Source organism: Megalops cyprinoides, chromosome 16, assembly GCF_013368585.1.
Source record: "Megalops cyprinoides isolate fMegCyp1 chromosome 16, fMegCyp1.pri, whole genome shotgun sequence".
Taxonomy (NCBI): Eukaryota; Metazoa; Chordata; class Actinopteri; order Elopiformes; family Megalopidae; genus Megalops; species Megalops cyprinoides.
The window spans coordinates 4832501-4853098 of NC_050598.1; the positions used below are offsets into that span (position 1 = coordinate 4832501).

The 20598-nt window shown below is 43.2% G+C and overlaps 1 protein-coding gene across 3 annotated transcripts in view; it reads left to right on the forward strand.

Moving 5' to 3' along the window:
• Window positions 1-297: 297 nt before the first annotated feature.
• camta2 (calmodulin binding transcription activator 2) overlaps window positions 298-20598 on the forward strand; it is a 55504-nt gene continuing 35203 nt past the window's right edge. For all 3 annotated transcript variants that reach the window (XM_036547895.1, XM_036547897.1, XM_036547896.1), the window contains exons 1-6: window positions 298-344; window positions 8475-8586; window positions 8707-8810; window positions 10178-10245; window positions 12880-13015; window positions 14346-14417. In XM_036547895.1, the coding sequence (XP_036403788.1) occupies window positions 8556-8586; window positions 8707-8810; window positions 10178-10245; window positions 12880-13015; window positions 14346-14417 (411 nt within the window). In that variant the 5' untranslated portion in view covers window positions 298-344; window positions 8475-8555. The remainder of the gene's footprint in view (window positions 345-8474; window positions 8587-8706; window positions 8811-10177; window positions 10246-12879; window positions 13016-14345; window positions 14418-20598) is intronic.

Consider the following 20598-nt stretch of genomic DNA (forward strand, 5'->3'; position numbering starts at 1 on the left):
TTCATTAATTTGTTGTTCCTCACGTACTCCCACAGCATCTCCTCCTCATTACTTACTGCGATGACCTGGCTCCCTCTAGAGCTTCAATATCCCTTTATGGCTCCCGCGTCGCTTTCTCTATCCCTCTACTTTCTTTTCCTAATCCGACAATCTCCCTTCCCCTCCCCTCCCCTCCCCTCCCTCTCTCTCTCTCTCTCTCTCTCTCTCGCCCTCTCTCTCTCCCTCCCTCTCTCACTTCTGTTCCTCTCTCTCTCTCTCTCTCTCTCTCTCTCTCTCTCTCTCTCTCTCTCTGCGCGGTGACGTCATTCTCCAGAAGAAGATGGCGGCGTGTAAGAAGGCGGAAGGTGAGGAGGATCCAGGGTTTCTTATGCTTCTTTTTCTGCTTTGCTTTTATCTATATTTACTGTCACTATTACCCGACTGGCTTTAGCCGAGGTTCCGTTTTGTATGCGTTTGTGTTCCACAACAGGATCGTGTAATTTCGCTGCGCTAGGAGGCATGCTAATTTATAGAATATTGGTCGATATGCTGGTTGGCTATATAAATAATGAAATATGATAATTTGAACGGGCACCATCTGAATTTCTATCGCAAATAAATGGACAGAGTCTTGTGTTATGATGGTGCGTTAATGGATTAATTTCTTGGGTAATCACCCATGCAATAACTGTTGCCATTAAGATAGCTAATACTTAAAATGGTCTCTGTCAGTCCACCATGGGTAGCTGTGTGAATTGATCCCTTCTCTGCTGGCGATGGGGGCTCCAGATGGAGGGGCACCAGCTTACGACAGGCGCCGGATCGGGCCTATGTCAACGACTGTCTTCACAGCAACGTGTATATAAACGAGTATGAATATTATAGGTTGACATCGTTTGCTAGCGGGCTAGCTAATGTCGCGTGAGTAAATTGACTGACGCGCTGAGCATAAATTAGACGCGTGCGGTTTTTTTTATTCCGGTCAGTTTTTTCCCCGTTTTCACACAAGTTATCTAGATAGGTAGCCAGCTAGCTAACACAGCTGCACCTACAAGCGATTGTTTAAATGACAGCACCGATCGAGCTTGTCGTAAATATTACCTAGTGTCATTCAATAAAACCACAGTCTGCTAGCTATCATCAAAACATCGCAGAGGCATTGTTTATTTTGCTCTGATGTTTTTGGCAGGCTGATTAGCTCGCTAGCTTGCCGGGTAACTTATCTGATGTGTGTCTGTCCAAATAGAAAGGAAATGTTCAAGGTATCCGACCGGCTAGCCTTTAGATATTTTCATGTGTCAAGTCCCGTTCAATGCTGTTTCATCCTAATGACAGGAAGGTCGCGGGTTATAGCCTACGTAAATTAGACCCAATGGCTCTTTGGAAAATGGTGTGTACTGTCTCATTACATACAAAATTAATTTGTATGGCTGCTTTACAGATAGCTGTAATATTCTGCTCGGGGGCGTTTCTTCGGTCTGATTATGTTCTTGTGAACAGACTGAGAAAACATTTATCATGGCCAACTGCGTTTAAAGTGTTTTTACTGTGTAGTGTTCACTGAGCAGGGGCAAGTGGTTGATATTTTCTCGTCGCTTATGTCATTTATCTGTATACCAAGACCTATCAAGTAATTAATAATTTTTAAATAAGAATTTGTGTTAATAATCACAAGCATGATTATACTTGTATTATTTACAAATAAGCAACACTTAACAAAAATAAAGTCAAATGGGAATAATTTTGGAAATTATAATACTATAGTACCCATGATTGGCCAATGGTCAAACAAATTTAATTGCTTGTTTCATTATATTACGTGACTACAGAGTGAAACATTTTGATGCAGCATTTGAGAGGCCAGACTGAAAATGCTGCCAAAGTTGATCCATAAATCTGTGAACATGAACATGAACATGAGTTAGCGCTTGCAGATCTCTTTGGTCTTGCAATATAGTGGACATCAACAGTGAAATGACACTGTAAATTTTCAACATTGTCTTATGAAGGGAGTGCAACCAACAGGATGGGAATCCTGCCACATCTGTTTTCCTGGATGTGACGAGGTGTCCCAGAATGCCCTCTTTGTTCACATACCTGTGAAGGGTGCTTTGAAAACCTCGATAGGCAACAAAAACGATAGTTGGTTGGAACAATAGATATGTGAAACAAGCTTGTAAAGTCACTGGGAGATTCACCCTGACCACTGACCACTGTTCAAGAAGACCACAACACAGTAACTGGTGGACCGCAACAGGCTCTCATGACAGTTGTCTTGTTCAGACATCAAGGGGTGGCAGTGAGGCATAGTGGTAAGGAGTGGGGCTCATAACTGAAAGGTTGCTGGTTCAGTTCCCCACTGGGGCACACCTACTGTACCCTTGTGCAGGGTACTTAACCCACAATTGCCTCAGTAAATATCCAGCTGTATAAATGGATAACATGTAAAAATTGTAAACTGTGTAAGACAAGCTGGACAAGAGCATCTACTAAAAGACAGTAATGTAAATGTACGGGTAGTGGATAAAATGACATTGATTGCAGGCTGTCCTGATTGTTTTTGTTGGAGCTATTATAGGTAAGAAAAGGGCGACTAAGCTGGCTGTCATTTTGTTTGTTTCGTGATGGTGACACTACCTGTGTGTGTGGTACATCAGCTAATTGACAGAAGAGGATAGAGTTACGGTGCTGTGAGGTGAGCTGTCCTCTCCTTGTCGTTCGGTGTCAGCGTGTATCACGTTCGGCTTTCATTAATGATTCAGACCAATGCAAGGGTGCGATGCGGTAACTGTCGCACTTGCGAATGCCTCATAAATTCACTTTATACCTGCACTGTGTTTGTCCTTTTTCCTTATCGAGGTGCTGTTGTGATTCCTTGTTCAGAGTGAAATGAAGCACACGCACAGTGACCCAGCTACAAGGTTTCAGTAATATGCCCTATGCAAGCAACTCATTAATGCCGAAAGCGTTGTCTGGCTGGCCAGTGTTGTCTGTTATTTACGAGGACCATATGACATAGAGCCTAAATTTTACATAACAGACAAGGTAATAAGGACACTTTTCAAATCTGGAAATGTTTGCAACAGCACCATTGTAACACGCTTATTTGTAGTGCATGCGGTGAAGGTCAGGATGGGTAGCTGGAAGTGGAACTCCAATTGCAATGTGGCATGAACCTGCCACTGAATTTTAGAGAGTTCAGTGTGTACTGGTGAAAATGCCCCTGTGGGGCGTTTGCTAGACTCTGGTTTAATACTGTGTGTAAATGTGCTTTAAGGTTATCAGTGTCTTAAATGACTTAAAAGCAGGTAATTTCAGGCCAAGTCAGACTGCTTGCAGTTGTATTCCTTTTTAATGATGTAACCTGTGTTCTAAGATGGAATTTCATTGGAGGAGCTGAGCTGAAGTGCTTGGCCAATCGCAATAGGAGCAGCGCTTGCCTGTGAAGGCTCGGACTCAAATCCTCCAGTCCGGAGTACTGTGCAGACTGGTTGGAAGGGCTATAAGCAGGTCCAATGGTGTCACTTTGTATGCAAACGAACCAACTCAAGGGGAGTTAAAGATCAGCGTGCATGTGAGCAATACATCGTCATACACCTGAAAAACGTAGGATGACGGTTTTTTTCCCAAAACCAAGTGGGGTCCAGCACTCTCTGCTGTGTAACCCCCGTGCTGGCACTGCTGTTGAGTCACAGTTTGACTCATTTCCTTCCTCTGCCACACAGGCATGGCAAGGAGACGGGAGGGGAGGGCAGGGGAGGGGAGGGGAGGGGGGTGTAGTGGAGACTCGATTTATCGAGATGAAAATTTAATCTAAGGCAGAAACTGGGCGGCGTGGCGTGACGTTACAGTACGCGGTTTCGCCGTGCTATTTGCGGAGACGGGAATGAGAAATGAAGCACATGAATAAATTAGAAGGCGGCGGACATTGGAATTAAGCCAGCTGCGACCCTCCTGCCCCCACCCACATCCTTGTCCCCAACCCTGCCACCCAAAAGTCCACCAATCATGTTCATGTTTGTGGGCTGGCCCCTTCCTGGGCAAGCTGTTGCAAAACAAAACCTCATCGAAACGTTACAAACTTCAAATGGGGGTCAGGCGAAAAGGTCTGACACGCGGTCAGAACCAAGGTGGGCGGCTGTGTTCTTTCCTTCTACATTATCAAGCCTTCTCTCTCTCTCCCACTCACTCTATAAAGGGCTTCACATAGTTTAAACACCAGAGCAAAATGGAGGTCTAATTAGAAATACTTCTCATGTTCTGTCATTTAAAAACTGGGTCAGCTCGGCTAATGGAGTGCTGTCATTTCCGTCCGGATCGTGCGGGGTGTATGAATCAGTGGGACCTGGCCCTGGCCTCAGACGGTTGCTGTCCAATGTCTTGTCCTTCCTCTGAGGTCAACCTCCTAATTATGCTAATAGTAGCCTCAATTGAATGAATTCATGCACTCTTCTGCACTCTGAGTTGAAGGGAGTTTCTTTACCCTCTGCACATTTGGGTGAAGACAGACAACTTTCGTTCTCTGTGTAAATCAGATAAAGAGCTTGGAACAGGAATAAATGTGAGTGTCTGTTGGCTGACATGAGACAGAACACGTAGATTTCACCACAACATGAAGTTATAATGGTTGTCAGGCTAAGCTTTATCATTGGACAGCTTCAGGACCCCCAATGGGGAAGTCAGACGTCCACCCTCATTATGGATAGCTAAGAGCTATGTGACACTTCAGGGTGCTGCCACTAATGGTTTTTAACTTTTTTTAAGTGGCGGGTTACTTCCTGCTTCACATGTGCAGGCTGCTTGCCTCAGATTGGCCCTTTGGCTAAATCCCACCAGCTTGTTGAGCTGACCGAGAAATGTCAATCCACAGCATGGTGCCATGTTAGTGACTGTGTGATTGTACCCTTTGTAACTGTACAGGATCTCAACGCACGTTCAAACCCATGTTGCGTCTTCCCAGAGTTCTACGTGTTTTGAATGACATCTCAGACATGTCACAGAGGGCTGGGCTGCATGTTGATTTTGTTTCTGTTTCATTCAGCGTTCAGTTTTGGACCATCATTAGGGTTTCAGTTTTTCACCAAAGGGGGACTTTATTTTTCAGAATTCATTTTGATCCCTTGAATAACGCCAACAGGCACATCAAAAGAAAAGATCAAAAGGAAAATCTGCAACAAAATACTTTGAAACCCGGGTGTGTGTTAAATCCGGCTCATTTGAATCGGACAAATTTAGACTCTCATAAATTAGTTGGAGGGAGATCTTGTGTGCCACTCATTCAGGACCTCTGGTCTACATCATCCATCACTGAGTGCAACAAGCAAAGCCATACAGGGTAATAAGATGAATAATTTTGTGAGTACAGTATGGCAGTGCAGGGATTTTGTGAAGGGAAAATCAACTCACTGGGGCCTGTCAGATCTGGCTTTGCCAACACTTGGCTGTAGAACCCAGAGGATTTGCCAGTGTGCTCCATTTTTAGTGCTGATTAGTAGTAGCAAACTGTTGAATAGAGTCGCTTTGGCATAGCCATGAACTGTGTGACTGTTTACTGTGCCATTTGGTTGGGTTTGCTACGCGACAGTCATGTGTGGCTGGCTGTTTGGTAAAATGTTTTAAAAAGCTTGTAACAAAAAGCCATGTCAAGTTAGCAACCTTTTTGATGAAGACTTTGAGACTGTAAGAAGATGCTGTGAAGACTTGAAGAAATGGTTAGAGCTGGCTATGGGAATTGGGCTTGGGGGGAGGGACAACAGCCAAACAAATTATCCAAGTGGAAAGATGAAACGTTACAGTCAAAGGGGAGTGCAACACAGCAATGCAGTTGCCCTCGATTTGGGGGGGGGGGGGGGGGGGAGTTTGGACAATGGGATTCATAATTGACGAAATTGATTAATTATGGCAGTATTGTGCCTGTAGTTGTTGTGCTTAATGTACTCTGCCACTCACACGCCAGCTTGAGGGCCTAATTGGGCTTTGACAAATGACAAATACAGCATCAAGACCCCACGTTGCCGGGGTAATGGCATGGTTAGTGGCAGTGTTGTAATAATACGGTAATTGGGACAGTGTGGAAATTCAGGTTCTGACTCAGAAACCGACCCAGTTACCTCTGCCTCTGTCATCCTTACCCTCATATCCCTGCTCTTTGGCACTTTTTTCCCCTGTGAATTGGTATAGCTCTGTACTGTGATACACTTGTGGCAGCAGCCGTTGTGGTCTCCCTCCCTCTTTCTCTCCCTCTGTCTCGTCTCTCTCCCTTCGTCCTGTTTTACTTTTTTCCTCAGTGACTGTCTGCCCTTACATTACATGGTGTTATTGTCATTTAGCAGATGCTCTTGTCCAGAGCCACTTACAATATTATCCATTTATACAGCTGGATAATTTCTGAGGCAGTTGTGGATTAAGTACCTTACCAAGGGTACAGCAGCACTGTCCCAGTGTGGAATCGAACTAGCGACCTTTTGATTATTAGCCCTGCTCCTTAATACTATACTACACAGCTGCCCCCTCCTTCTCCTTATGTTCTCCTCTCCATCATTCAGACCTATTCAAATGTCTGATGATTTGCCTCAGTGGCACGTAGAGTCCAACAGTGCCAGATCTTTCAAAATGGAGCACAGAAATGCCATGTAACATGGCGAGGAATGGGTGGACTCCATTCACCCGCCCCCCTCTGCCTCCATCAGATTCCTCCAACATCCCTCCATCCCACAGCTGACACCAACTCACCCGCGCCTCATATCTACACTGAGTCTCTCAGTCAGTGCTTATCCATATTCTCCTCCCGCTGTTTGACTTGCAAATGCGATGCATGCAGAGAGTCCTCAAGTTGGATTGCAGTGGTATTGCCCACACACACACACAGGCTGACAAAGCAGATATCAGTTTGAGAGTGAAAGTTATTCATTTAATTTTTTGGGGGATGGAGGGTGTTGTCATGGTTACCAGTGATGCTGTGCATCAGGTCCATCAGGTCTTTTTTTTGTGTTCACTGGGAGGCATCAGGGTGCATGTGAGACCTTGGCTGCTCTTTAAGAGGTTTTGCGTGTCAGCTGAGGCCTTGTTTCATGTTCCAGTCAGCACAGCAGCAAAGGTAGTGGCAATGAATACAATATCTGACTTCATCCATCTTGCTGATGCACATTGAATCGTGGGAGCAAGGAGGACTGAAACTGTTATGTTTGTGTATATGTGGCACCAGGGCTGCTCTAGCACCTTAGAACCTTCCTCTAAGATAACATTGTCCCTTTGAGCTCCGTATCACGTGCATACAGGGTGTTATTTGCAGAGGAAGCTAAGTAACATAAAATGTCACGTTTTGTTCAAAGCCTGAAGAGGAATCATCAAAAGAGTTGCATGGGTGAGCCTGTATCCTCAAACTGTGAGCATCTGGCGTGCGTGAGTTAACTGCAGAAAGGATCCTTGGACAAACAAACTTCATTTTCTATGCTGTTTGAGTGTTAGAAATTCCAACGAAATGCAGATACCAGCACTGATGCAGACATGATACTACTATAAGGTTTCAGTATCTGGGGGTATTTTGTATTTGTTACCAAAAAAAATAACCCCTGAAATTACGGGCAATGCTGCATTCTCTAAGAAAACTCTAGTGTTACTGTTACTGTACTGACTGAGCTAAGTGTCCAAAGACTCTTTGGGGTGTGGCACAAGCATGTATCACATTTATTCAGCGAGGTTGTGAAAGTATTTCCTCTGTCTTCTCATCTTAGCTTTCTCTCTGTCTCTCTTCTTGTTTTTTATGCTCTTAGTTCCTCCCTGTGTTATTTTTCATTATCTATCTCTCTCGCACTCTTGCTCTCTCACTCTCTCTCTCGCAAAGACGTGGGAGAGAACTCCGGAAGATTCTGCACCTACCGATGTGGTATCTAGGCAACAGAGAGCAATGGAGAGGGTTGGGGGGGGGGGGGGGTGGGGCGTGCCAGGATGGAGAGTTCTGTAGGCTTGCTGTTCTTTGGTGATAGTCTGGACCGTACATTTCAGGACCCAGAAGGTCCCTGTCTTTACATCCACATGAATAGGCCTAAACTAATTTTACTCAAATTCCACTGATGAGGAACTCCAGTTAAACTGGGCCTGAAAAGAATTCTCAACATGGAAAGAATTCTAAAAGAAGGAATTTGCACACATATATACACATACACACCCGCATACACATAGATCAAAGCAATAAAAATAACAAAACTAATTTAGTTGCTGTATCAGTTTGCTATGCTGATTTGCTGAACACATTGAGCTTGTGGCTGCCATTTTTTCATTCATGACCCATCATAAGCAGCCCTTTATCGTGTTCAGCTTGTGTGACAAGAATGAAAACGAGTGAGCGGAGGTGTGGTTCGAAATAATGGTGCCTTTGTCTCTCTTTCCCAGCACACGTCAATAGTACTGAGACCAACGCGTATCTCAGGCAGCCCTTGCCATTTAAACGCTGATGTTTAACCTCCCTCCCCACTCTTTCTCTGTGTCTGTGACAGTGTCAATGTGCGGGCCACCCTGGAGTGTGTGAGCGCCCCCTGCTGCCTGGAGGAGCTGGGCGTCGCCGCTGCAGCTTCACCATGAACAACAAGGAAAGCACGACCGAGTCCGGTGAGACTGGGGAAGGGAGCGGTGGCCGTGCGCCGTCCGCATGAGGAAAAGGCGCGTTGCCACAGTGATGGCGGTGTAAACATCTTGTTTTTTTTTTTCTACTCCTGTATCTCTGTGCAGAGAATAACAGCCAGATGAAGGTGTTTCTGCCCAACAAACTCCTGGAGTGCCTGCCACGCATCTCCACCTTACCCAAGGAGAGACTGCGCTGGAACACCAATGAGGTGAGGAGGGGGGTGGGGGTCGGCATGGGAGGGGGCATGGTGTAGATGGGATGTAGCAGGTTAGAGGGGTAAAATAAAGGATGAGAGAGATTGGGGTGAATTCAGAAGGGCAGAAGAGTAGGTGACCAGGAGAAGGAGAGGGGGAAGGAGGCAGGGAAAGGGAAAATAAATGATAGAAGAAGGAGAGGAAGAAGAAAAGGGAGAGGCTGGAGGTAAGGAGAGAGAAAGCAGAGAGGAAGGAGTGGAAAGGTGAGACCAGGCCTTAGTCTAGGCCCACCCCCTTCCCCCTTCACTTAGGCCCTTCTTGGCTCCCCTTCAACGATCTGAAAGGATCGGGTGGGTAGCAGCAATATGGTAATAGCTCCACCCAGACCTCTGATTGGTCAATTGGATAGGTGAAACCTATCCAACCAGTCCTTTCAGATCTGTGAGCGGAAATCCTGTGGGGCCAATGGGGGGGGTGTTTCTGGACTGGGCCTGGCTAGTGTGAAGAAATGGGTCGGTCATTACGGCTCCAGCATGGCGAGAAAGATCCTGCTTCCTTTTGCGGATCTATGTTTTAGCAGCTAATTTATAGCTGCAGTCCTGACAGATGTGAGCCCTATCCACACAAGGGACTTTAACAAAGGCAATTAACATTGGACGTGGAATAAAAAGCTTAAATTCTCACCAGCTCATGCTGAGAAAGGAGGACCGTCTCAGTGCTTCAGCTGATTGGTTTCAGTCATTTTGAGAGACAGGAAAAAGGCAAGGGCAGATGGGTTTGCTAAACTGACCCCAGATCAGTGTGACGGGTGAGGGAGAGAGTGGTGCGGGGGAAGACGAACGATGGTGAGAAAAGGGCCTAGTGTTGTGATAGCAAAGCCCAGAGGACTGTTTACGAGCTGCAAGTGGTGACAGCAACTGGAAAGTAACAGAGCAATCCACTCTGCACTTCAGTTAATCAGTTCAGCACCTCAATACATTCTTTCAGATGAATCTTGGGAATGGCTAAACGATACTATGGCATCGGCTATAATGATGGAATGCTCTGGTGGTATTATTTGTAGTTGTGTGAGAGAAATGGTTCAGTCAACATAGTGCAGTGAAGACCCCAAAGTCTGTCAGTAATATGCTATTTCTCACCTTGTATGTGGAAAAAGTGCTGAGAGAGAGCAGTTGACATGAGGTGAAAAGTGCAGATATTTGTGCCTGTGCCATGATGAGTCAATGACTTCCACAGCTCAAAACTAAGTATAAACTGTAAATATAAAATGCGTCCTTCTGAAATTGAGAGTTTGTAGTTGTTTGAAATTGAGAGTGGCGCAGTTGCTGAGGAGGAGGGTGTGACTGTGGTGGGGCCGGCTGACTTTGGTTTGTTTTCGCAGGAGATCGCATCCTACCTGATCTCGTTCGACAGACACGAAGAGTGGCTTTCCTGCACACTCAAGACCAGGTGACCGCCCATTCCCGTAACCCGTACTCTGTACCCTATCAACCCGTGTGTAGATGACGCTGTATGCAGCAGTCACCTGGCAGATTCATTGGCCAGTTTGTAGCACTTTGAATTCACGTAAAATTGGCGCCAAAAGTAGCAGAACAGCTAACAATGCGTTTTGGCACACAGCCGGTTTTGCGAACGTCGCTGTTAGCCCCAAATCTGCCATCCGCACCGGGTGATAACCCTAGGCATGGTAGCCTGGAGGGCATCTCAGCGCTTTTGCATACGACGGGAAAGCATTTCGCGGTAGAAGGTGGACATTTATTCTGTTTACCTCAGAACTAAAGCATTATACCTACGGCAAAAAAAGAATGAGTGGGTTTGCATATGTTTCACTTCAGAAGAAAACCTTCCGTGGAAATTTGATCTGATGCGTCCATGGGGAGAAGGGCAGCGTGTGTGCACTCGCTTGCTTTTGCAGGCATATAAATACGATTCAACAGCAAAGTGTTTATTAGACTCACTCATAAAAGTTGCTTGTACTGTCTGTCTTGGCACAAACCACTAAAAGCAGATTAGGTTGAAAAATAATGGAAGTCTTTAAATAGCACATTCGATTTGAGTAGGGATTTTTTATATGTGATTCGAAAATGTGCGCATGTGCGTTTACTGCAAAAGTGGGCAATGATGAAATTGATGGGCAATAAAGTAAGTGTATCATGTTAAATGACCAAAAGGTTTATGTGTTTGAGTAAAGTTTTGCTTTTGTTCTGATGGCTAGAGGGAAGCTTCCTATTTTAGAGCCCAAAGAGAGTGCCTGAACAGTTAAGGTAGAGCGAGTCCATGAATGCAGGCTCTAGATCCGGCCTTGTTGTTCATCACCTCTTTGTTATAAAGAGAAATCTGTTTCTAGTCCAGCACATGGGGCTTTCTCTGAGGTTTATGTACCTCTGTCAGCTGCACGCATAACAGTCAATCAGGTTTTGAGAAGCAACACTATAAAATAATTCACCTTGCTGGCAATAAAATTTTAAATAGATTGTATGAAAAAAAAACTCAGAAACGTATAGGCAGGCCAACCGGTGTTCAGGCAGGAGAGGAGAGCGCGTTGAAGGTCGCGGTGAATTAGCGCGGGACACCTCTGTAAGAATCTAATTACACTGGGTGGAATTGATTCTCCAGAGAGGAGCTCTGTCTGCAGCTCCCTGCCTCTGGTGTCTCGGCCCTGCTGTTTGGTGCAGGGTCACACACAGTATGTTCTGTCCTTACTGCTCCCCCCTGTGCTCCCTGTGGAGTGTAATCCCTCTGTACCGACTCTCTCTCCCTCCCTGTGTCTCTCTCCCACTTTCTCTCTATCGCTGTCTCTCTTACTAGACACAGATGTTGTCTGTTGTAATGATAGGGTATTTAATTATTTTTATTTATTTTTTTCTTTTGGGGGAGCAAATGTGATACTTATGTTTTTGTATACATTTTAACCAGTGTGCGAAATACCCGGTGGCAATCGGGGAGTCCCCCCTACCCATACATGCCAACATTTAGGTATCAAATACCGGAGGTTTTTTCGCCGGGGGGGTGAACAGTAAATAAGTAATTGTATGTAGTGTGTGGATTGTGTATGTAGATTGTGTTTCATTGACGATCTGGCAACTTGGGTAACGTCAGACAAACATACAAAACTTATGGATCCATGTATGACAGTTATTCATAATAAAGTTTTTTATTACTCGACATTACTCGGATTACTCGACAACGCTTTGTCGCATAGAGAAACAACTGGTATCATCAGAAAGGGTGAGTTCTTCTGCTGTTTATTTTGATATGCGGCACGTTGTGAAGCGATAGGGACTTCGTGACTTATTCAACCGAGAAGCAGGAGTGTGAAAAAAGGGTGAAGAAATTAGTTCAGAAATTACTTTGCAGAAGTTTGATCTGTCTTCATACGTGATTACTTCGGTATGTGTACAAATATGTGACTACTGTCATTACAAAGCTCCGGTTCGGCTCTTTCATGTGATATGTGCTCCATATCTAGCTATGCAATGACAAGTTCATGAGTAATTCAAACAAGAGTAATGGGTGTGGAGATGGGCGCAGAGCTATATGCAGATTGTAACTGTGATTAAATTTGATGCAAGTTCAAAATTATTTTGAATGTATCTCTCCAACACTTCGTTGCATAGACAATCAACTAGCATCATTAGCAATGAATACTTTGTGAGCAATTCAACCAAGAAGAAGGGATGTGAATTTGGACGTGGGCTGCATCTGTCAAACTTTAAGGGTTAAAAGATATTTTTAGTGACAATTGCAAGTGACAAATAATTTTTTAACGATTTTTCCAGAGACCCCCCCCCCAAAATTTTGCTGTTGAGGCTTTCAGGGGGTCTCAAGTGTCAATCAAGGGGTCTCGGACCCCCCCAGGACCCTGTGTATTTCGCACCCTGATTTTAACACTTTGATGGGTTGCTCCTTTTGGGTGGTCTATGTAATGTGGCTGTTTGTAAAAGTACTGAGTACTGAAAAAGTACTGAAAGTACTGAATCTTATGTTTCAGTAAAGGGGCATTGAAGGTCTCTCTCTTTCCCTCTCCATCTCTCGCTTCCTCTCACTCTCGCTTGCTCGCTCTCTCTCTCTCTCCTCCCCTAGGCCCCTGAATGGCTCCATCATACTGTACAACAGGAAGAAGGTAAAGTACCGGAAGGATGGGTACTGCTGGAAGAAGAGGAAAGATGGGAAGACGACAAGAGAGGATCACATGAAGCTGAAGGTGCAGGGAATGGAGGTGAGCGCCCTCTGCTGGACAGACCAGGAGGTCGCATCAACGCTCACTTGCAAACTGATACTCGATGCTCTCTGTTCTAACCATGATGCTTCTGAAGAAGGTTACGGGGGCACACAACAATACGATAGAACCAGACCCCCCTTTCAGATTCAAACTTAAGCCATGTACCACATTAAGAAAACTCCCAGTTTGAATTATATGCCTGATGTTACTGCACGTAGTTATGGATTTACAAGCTGTACACTAAGAACAAAAGATCACTTTTCATATTATTGGAAAATTTTCAGAAAAGTCTTGGCCTTCAATGACACAGGCAGTCCTGAAAGCTAGATTTGTATTTGTATAATGTGATGCAAAAATTTCTTATGTTTTTTTAAATTTCATTTTGATCCTTACAGTGTCAGGACTGCAATGCCGGTTTATAGGCAGCTGTAGAAAAGTCAGACAAAACTGTTGACTGAACATGATCAGTTTCTTCTTTGAACCATTTAATTATTTGGATGAAATCAATTACCTACCAAAGCAAACTGATATTGCTTATATATTAATAACAAGATAACTCTTACTATTAAAGATGTGCCTTATAACAGTAATTGTTTGGAGGTGCAGGTCAGAATAAAACTGCCTTTGTTGGGTAACCTCAGAATTACACCCAAGACACTTTTTCGACTGTATAGAGAGAAGTCATCATGGAGATTGCTTTTTATTACATTGGCTTAGTCAACACCTCCTCTAGAGGGTGCTCATTTCATTTCACTTTGAGATAATGCATAGTAAGTAATGGAATATAACTAGATTAAAAGCCAGGCAGTTCTGTGCTATTAGTATTCTTCTTGATAGCTAGGTTTCACTAACACAGTGGGGGAAAAGTTCTGAGTTGTCAAATAATGTCTTCGTGCTGCTAGAGTCAGGCCCAGAACTACATGCTGAAACTGAATGAGAGATATGAGTAAAAAAGAATTGAATGAATGAATAAATAATTGAATGAGGAAAACAAGTTGAACTTTAAATAGCATGAAGACAGAAGCTTGTTCAAAAAAAGTTCATGTTGATATCACCCTGACTGAGAGAACACATTTACCTTTAACTGCATAAAGTAGCTTGATGTGTGCCCTTGCTGTAAGTCCAGGCAATGATGCAGGGAGGCTTAGTGTTGCAGTTGCCCTGCTTGGAGAAAGAGGCTTGATTTGGGCACTTCTGTGTGTCCAAGCGTAATGTCACATTGGGAAGTGTTGTGCACAATGGAATCCTTTCGGAGAACAGTGGTTGAATGACACATGTGGATCTTAATGGAACATTGGTCCAAAATTGTCCTCTGTCTTCCCCCCAGTGTCTTTATGGTTGCTACGTCCATTCCTCCATCGTCCCAACATTCCACAGGAGGTGCTACTGGCTCTTGCAGGTAAGGGACGTGCACCTCATTTCCTACACCAGAAGTAAGCCTAACTCCTCCTGTAGATTTACATGCACTGAACTCCTCACAGTTACCGTGATGTGTCCATCTGGATATGCTAGATTGATTTGTGTCCATTTGTTGATGAATGTAGTTGTTAACATAATGGTAGAGCATGAACTAGAAATGTTGAGGTTTTTTTTATTATTTTTGCCTTTATGTGAATGGGCTCTTGATAGTATTCATGTAGTATTGCAACACTAAAGTTGTAATGGCCGTAATAGTACACTGTGCTTATTATGAAAGAATCCTGTGCAACACGATACACAACATTACAGTTTTACATAACATGCACTCTGTTTGAAACTATGTTACACTGGCAATTGTATAGATTAGGATTGTTTTATACATTATCTATTTATATAGCTGGATATTTACTAAGGTAGTCTGAGTTGAGCACCTTGCCCAAGGGAATTGAACTGGCAGCCTTTGGCTTAACAGCCCTGCTTCTTATGACTGTACCACACTGTTGCCCACCAGGATGATATACATGAAACAGGAAATAAGCCACATGGGCAGAGGTTGTGAAATGGGTGGAGTGGGTGTGATTGCTGCCAAGTGATTTGCAAGTTACTCTTTCAGTAGAATCTCGCAGCAGACCTGGTTTTAGGCGGTGTGTACAAACATGTAGCATCCTTTTGTGTTTCCCTATCCAGATGGATGGAATATCAGTTGAACCTAGTGTACCACAGTATGACGTCAGCGGGTGTCCACAGCTGTAGGAATACTCATGTTGCCTTGCGAATCTAAGAAAGCAAATGATTTTCAGTTGGCTGAAACAAACATTTGTTGTCATCATATTCAGCATATGGTGTCCAGGCTACTCAGACAGGACAGGGCTGGGTGGCAGACAATTTGCAGTAGTGTAATGGCAGGAAAAAATAAGGTGTAGCAGGAGAAGCAGAAAAGGAGGAAGGAAATTCCGCATTGCCCAGATTTGGCCATCTATTATCTGGCCCTACGAAGCTGTGACCAGACTTGTGTTTAAATGAGGTCTGGACAGAAGAAAAGTAAGCGTTTGCAAGTGAGGACTAAAAGCTGATCAAAAATACCCAGGTACTTTGCGGTGGCAGGCAGTGTGAAGCTAACGAGTAACTTAGGTTTGTTACAAAAAGTGCGTAACAGCACAGTCAGTGCGGATATTCTTGCTTTTGTCGCAGCAGTGGAACACAATGGACAGCACGTTAACTAGGTCCGAGCATGAGAGCACATGGGGACACAAATGTTTCTCAGTGTGTAAGGAGAACAGGGGCAGCAGTGAGGTGTAGTGGTAAGGAGCAGGAACTCATAACTGAAAGGTTTCCCACTGGAGCGCTGCTGTTGTACCCTTGGGCAATGTACTTAACCCAGAATTGTCTCAGTAAGTTGTATCCAATTGTATAATTTTAAGGATGAAACAGTAACCTATGTAAGTCACTCTCGATAAGAACGTCTGCTAAATTACAATAATGTAATGTAATGAGAATGAATAATCACAACAATGCAAGCTATTAGTTTTGACATATTAACATTAGTAATCTGATCAGGCATGAAGACACTTTGTAATACAACAGGAATAGCAGAATAAATTGTTGGTGTGCCAATGGAAAAAAGAAGTTTTATTGTCAGACAACAATACGTATGGTAGCCCACCTGAAAAAAATGTCACATCTTGAACAGGCCAACAGGTGCTTACACCACAAGAAAGAAGTAGATATACTACTGAACTGATAACGTGAAACCCAATAGTGCATGTGAAGGCAGATTGTTTTATGTAGTGTGCAGTGGGCTGACCTGTTCAATGGCAGTATTCCATGCCATTTTACTTTTAGTGCATCGTAGTCTGTGCCTAGAATGTTCTCCAGGGTAAATCTGAAGAAGCTCAAAATACCATTCATGCAAGCAAAATGTTGAGGGTCAGATCAAAATGGGCTTAAATCCTGGTTTTGTATACAGTCCCAGTCAAAAGTGTTGACGTACCTGATAATGGGAAACATGCATTCAAAGAAATTTTGATCTAAAGACATGCTTAAATATTTGAATTTTGTTTCTTAGGCTAATAGTAAAGTTGATGCCTATGTAGGAATTTCTTTCCAAAAAAGCTTTATTTTTTAAAAAATATTTTTTGGCTACTTTGAAGAATCTAAAATATAAGATTTAACACTTTTTTGGTCATTGCATAATTCCATTTGTGTTATTTGATAGTTTTAATGTCTTTACTATTATTCTAAAATGTGGAAAAAGGCATACCCATGACCCAAGCTTACACTCCTAGACGCAGTAGTAGATCCAACCCAGAATGTCGTACTACTTTGCTCTCAATAAATTTTTTTATTGAATTTTTCAGTCACCCTGGTAGCTATTACAATGAGCTGTTCTCTTTAACAGTGTGCCAGAATAGCTTGATGTGTACTGATTTCACCTTGGACTACCGCAGAGTGCTAAGATGTTAAAATTTGCAGTGGTAGGCATTGGACTGTTAGGCTACATAATAACGATCTGAATTGGTGTATAAGGATTTTTTATTGGTCCAGCCTAGGTTCTTATAGCCAGCCAGACCCATAAAAGTTTAGCTGCTATAGTTTTGTATTTTTTGAATTATTGTACAATGGTCCTAAGATCTATACTTTTACTGTCGCAGTGCTACACTAATACTATTGAAAGGTTCACATGCCGGGTTTGTTAACCAAACGCATAGTGTAGCGCGGATAGTCTAAAGAGAAGGCCCAATAATGAACTGTTAATGATAGAGCTTGTTATTATATGACTGTGTTTGGTGTGCAGTAGTGCGGTGTAGTGGTAAGGAGCAGGGCTTGTAACTGAGAAGTTGAAGGTTTAGTTTTCTGTCGGGACAATACTCCTGTCCCCTTTGGCAAGGTCAGGGCTCCAGAATGCAACCAACTGAGCCAGTGAAGAAGAAAAAGTACTACTTTCAACCACAGTAGCTAACGCAGTACCCGTGGTTGCAGTACGAGAGAAACTTAATGTTCAGATTAAAATATTTTGCAAATATCAAGTCTTGAGTCACTGTCAATCTGTACATCAATGCAAAACTATGTTATGCAAATTAAGACAACTGTTCATCAGCATGCAAGGTCACTGATTAATACCATGCTCCGCCAAAAAAAGGGTGTGACCAAATCATGTGCTGGTGCGACCAACTGAGGAAGTTGGTAGCACCACGGGCGCCTGCAGCTGTACGGCTGTACGCACTGTGTGTACCATGAGATTTCTGATTTGTGAGCACTCCACGAGAGAGAGAGAGAAATGTGTATGTGTATATTTGTCATGCCAATAAAGCTATTTGGAATTGAAATTTGAAATTGAAAATTGAGAGAGAGAGAAAGAGAGAGAGAGAGAGGTGTGTCAGAGACATTAAAAAGGAGGAGACAGACCACTCATTGAAATATGAATGACATTGGCCGTAATGCTCAATGTGGTGGTTGTATCAAGGGATGTCCCGCTTTTACAAACGGCCAATCGCTTTGTTGGTGAAGGCGTAACCCAGAAAAAGGCAGGCCTATCGTATTCTTAAGGCAAAAAATGAATGCTCACAGCCCACTCTACTGTCACAATTATAGCTACACAGCACACAAACGGGGCAAATCTACACAATGAGTAATATTAGGTACCAAGCTAACGTCCTATATAATGTCTCTGATAGAGATCGGCGCATTAGTGCACCAGCTTTTCCTCCAGATATTACATGTAAAAGACGACACAATTGTATCTGACAGAATTAAGGTATAGACCATTTTTGGATTGTATGATTGTAATAGCGTGAGAATTTATTAACATTTGGAATTTATTGTGCTTTATTCAATTTCTAACGAAGTAGAAATTAGCTTGCTAACTAGGTGGATCAATTAGCTAGCTTGCAAGCTAAAGTTAGCTTACAGCACACTGGAAAAGTAGCTATAAAACAAGCAACAAACTGTGATGTACCGACTTTATTAAGTACCAGGCATAAGGAAAAGGCTTAATGTAAGATAACGACCATATTCCTTGGATTTCGGTTTTGATTTTTTGATATGTGAAAGTGTTTATGGTAAGAGCTGTGTGAGAGAAATTTGGACTTCTTTGATCGATGTTTAGGTAGGCTACATCAAGCCACGTTAACCCTGTTTCTTATAATGGCAGAAAAGCAATAAGGAACATTAAGGCAACAGTAGGTCTACACATTGCTGATCATCACCCCAAGTGTGTGCCTGTAGCTGAAGTGATGTAATGCCGGGTTCAGAGTTAGACTATACGATTTCAGCCCAATTTTGACACGATTTTGTCATAGGCGTCAAATTTCCAGCGTCGGGCCCAAATGTGAACATCGAGAATGACGCTGAACGACGAGCGGGTCTTGTGATGTGACATAATTGACGAACAGCGATGTGGCGTCTGGGACGCCCCACGACACCCTGGCGAAAAGTCTAGCATGTCAGAATTGTTTTTAGAATCTCCTACGACGTGTTCCGAAGTTGACCAATAGGATGACAGAGTGCTCTCTGCAAACATGGAAATTAGGAATAGTAACAGCATATTAATGTTAAATGTCAGTAATATTATTGTAATTGTGGTTACGCATAAACTGTTACAGTAACTGTCAGTTGTATGGTGTTACAGCAATAACAGTAGTCAGTATTATTATTATCATATTTGTCAAACTTACAACTATATTTACACTAGATGTAGAAATTGTGTACTAGAGACGACGAGACACATTCTGTATCTGCGATTTACGAGCTGATAGCCAACACTCTCCAGCAGTTAACGTCGCCAGGACAACAATGTCAACAATAGGGAAATAAGCCACATTAAAATCACATTCATCTAGGGACAGGATCGCTGTGAATGATCTCCAGCTACACTGTATATTCACTGTCACTAACAACTTATTGATCAATAGCAAATTTATTTCAAAATAGAAAATGTTACACTTCATAACGGATTATTCATGACACGAGGTATGGGCTGGATCCAGATTGACTTGCTGTTCGGTCCAGATGCAGATCGAGGTCCGGACTTTGAGAAGCCCTGCCCTAGGGCTATGTGACGTTTGTATGTAAACTTAACGCATATGCTGTCACTTCAGGCGGTGGTCAATGAAAAGAACTACAGCTGTATTTACCGTTTTCTTGATTTCAGTTATAGTGATTCCACCTGATATTAAAACATATCTTTGTATCTTCATTTACCAGAGAGAGTATACAATTGCCAAAACCCAATCATTTTTCCTCCACGAGACCTTCTGTGTACAGCGAAAGTTGGTTGGTCGGGGTCAAACTTGTAGTGTTGCCAGTCTCCCGACCAAGACACGGCAAGATTTTATGGTACAATGACTGCCTAGTCTGACATGGTGACTGTTGTGAAAGACAAAAAAATTGTGTGGTCTGAACCTGGCATAAGAGGTTAAACATGAATATTTGCGTTAAGCTATTCCCAATGGGCCAACTGTAGGGCAGCCGCAAACAGTGTCTTTATAATGCGTTTCTTTGGGGGAAACTTCAATGAAAACGTCAGTGTTTATATTAAACCCATGGGGTCGTCGTATTGGTTCTTGAATGTGGTCATGATCAGAAACGTGTTAGAGAAGTGTAGTCCTGATAAGTCGCTGTTTTGGTCTATAATTCTATGTTAAGATTTTTCCTTATAATGGGGGTCAATGGAGAAGAAACGGCTTAATGCAAGATAGTTACCCCTTTCATTGGATTTCAATTTTGCTTTTTTGATAGGAGATAGTGTTTATGACATGTGAGATGTCAGAAAGATTTGGTGACCTTTGATCACAGTTTTGGAACATTAAGCCACGTTAAGCGTTTTAGAATGTCCCGAAATATTTCTGCTCCGGCTAAACGCTCTTCAATTAGGGTATGTGATCAAAGGTCTGTGAGGAAGTGCTCAAACAGTTCTGTGCGACCGGGAGAAGGAGAGTAAACTTCAAATAGGTATGCCAGATTTAATTATTCATTAATCAGTCAGTGGCGTTTCTCTCTCTCAGCTCTCTCTCGATGTGTGTGTGTGTGTGCGTGCGTGCGTGATCAAGTTTTTGTGTGTATCCTAAGATGAAATCCTGCAGGCGCCCCTGGGTAGCACCAGTGCTACCAGTGGAAAAGTTAGTCTGGAACCCTGAAGGTACTTTGCCTCAGTAAATATCCAA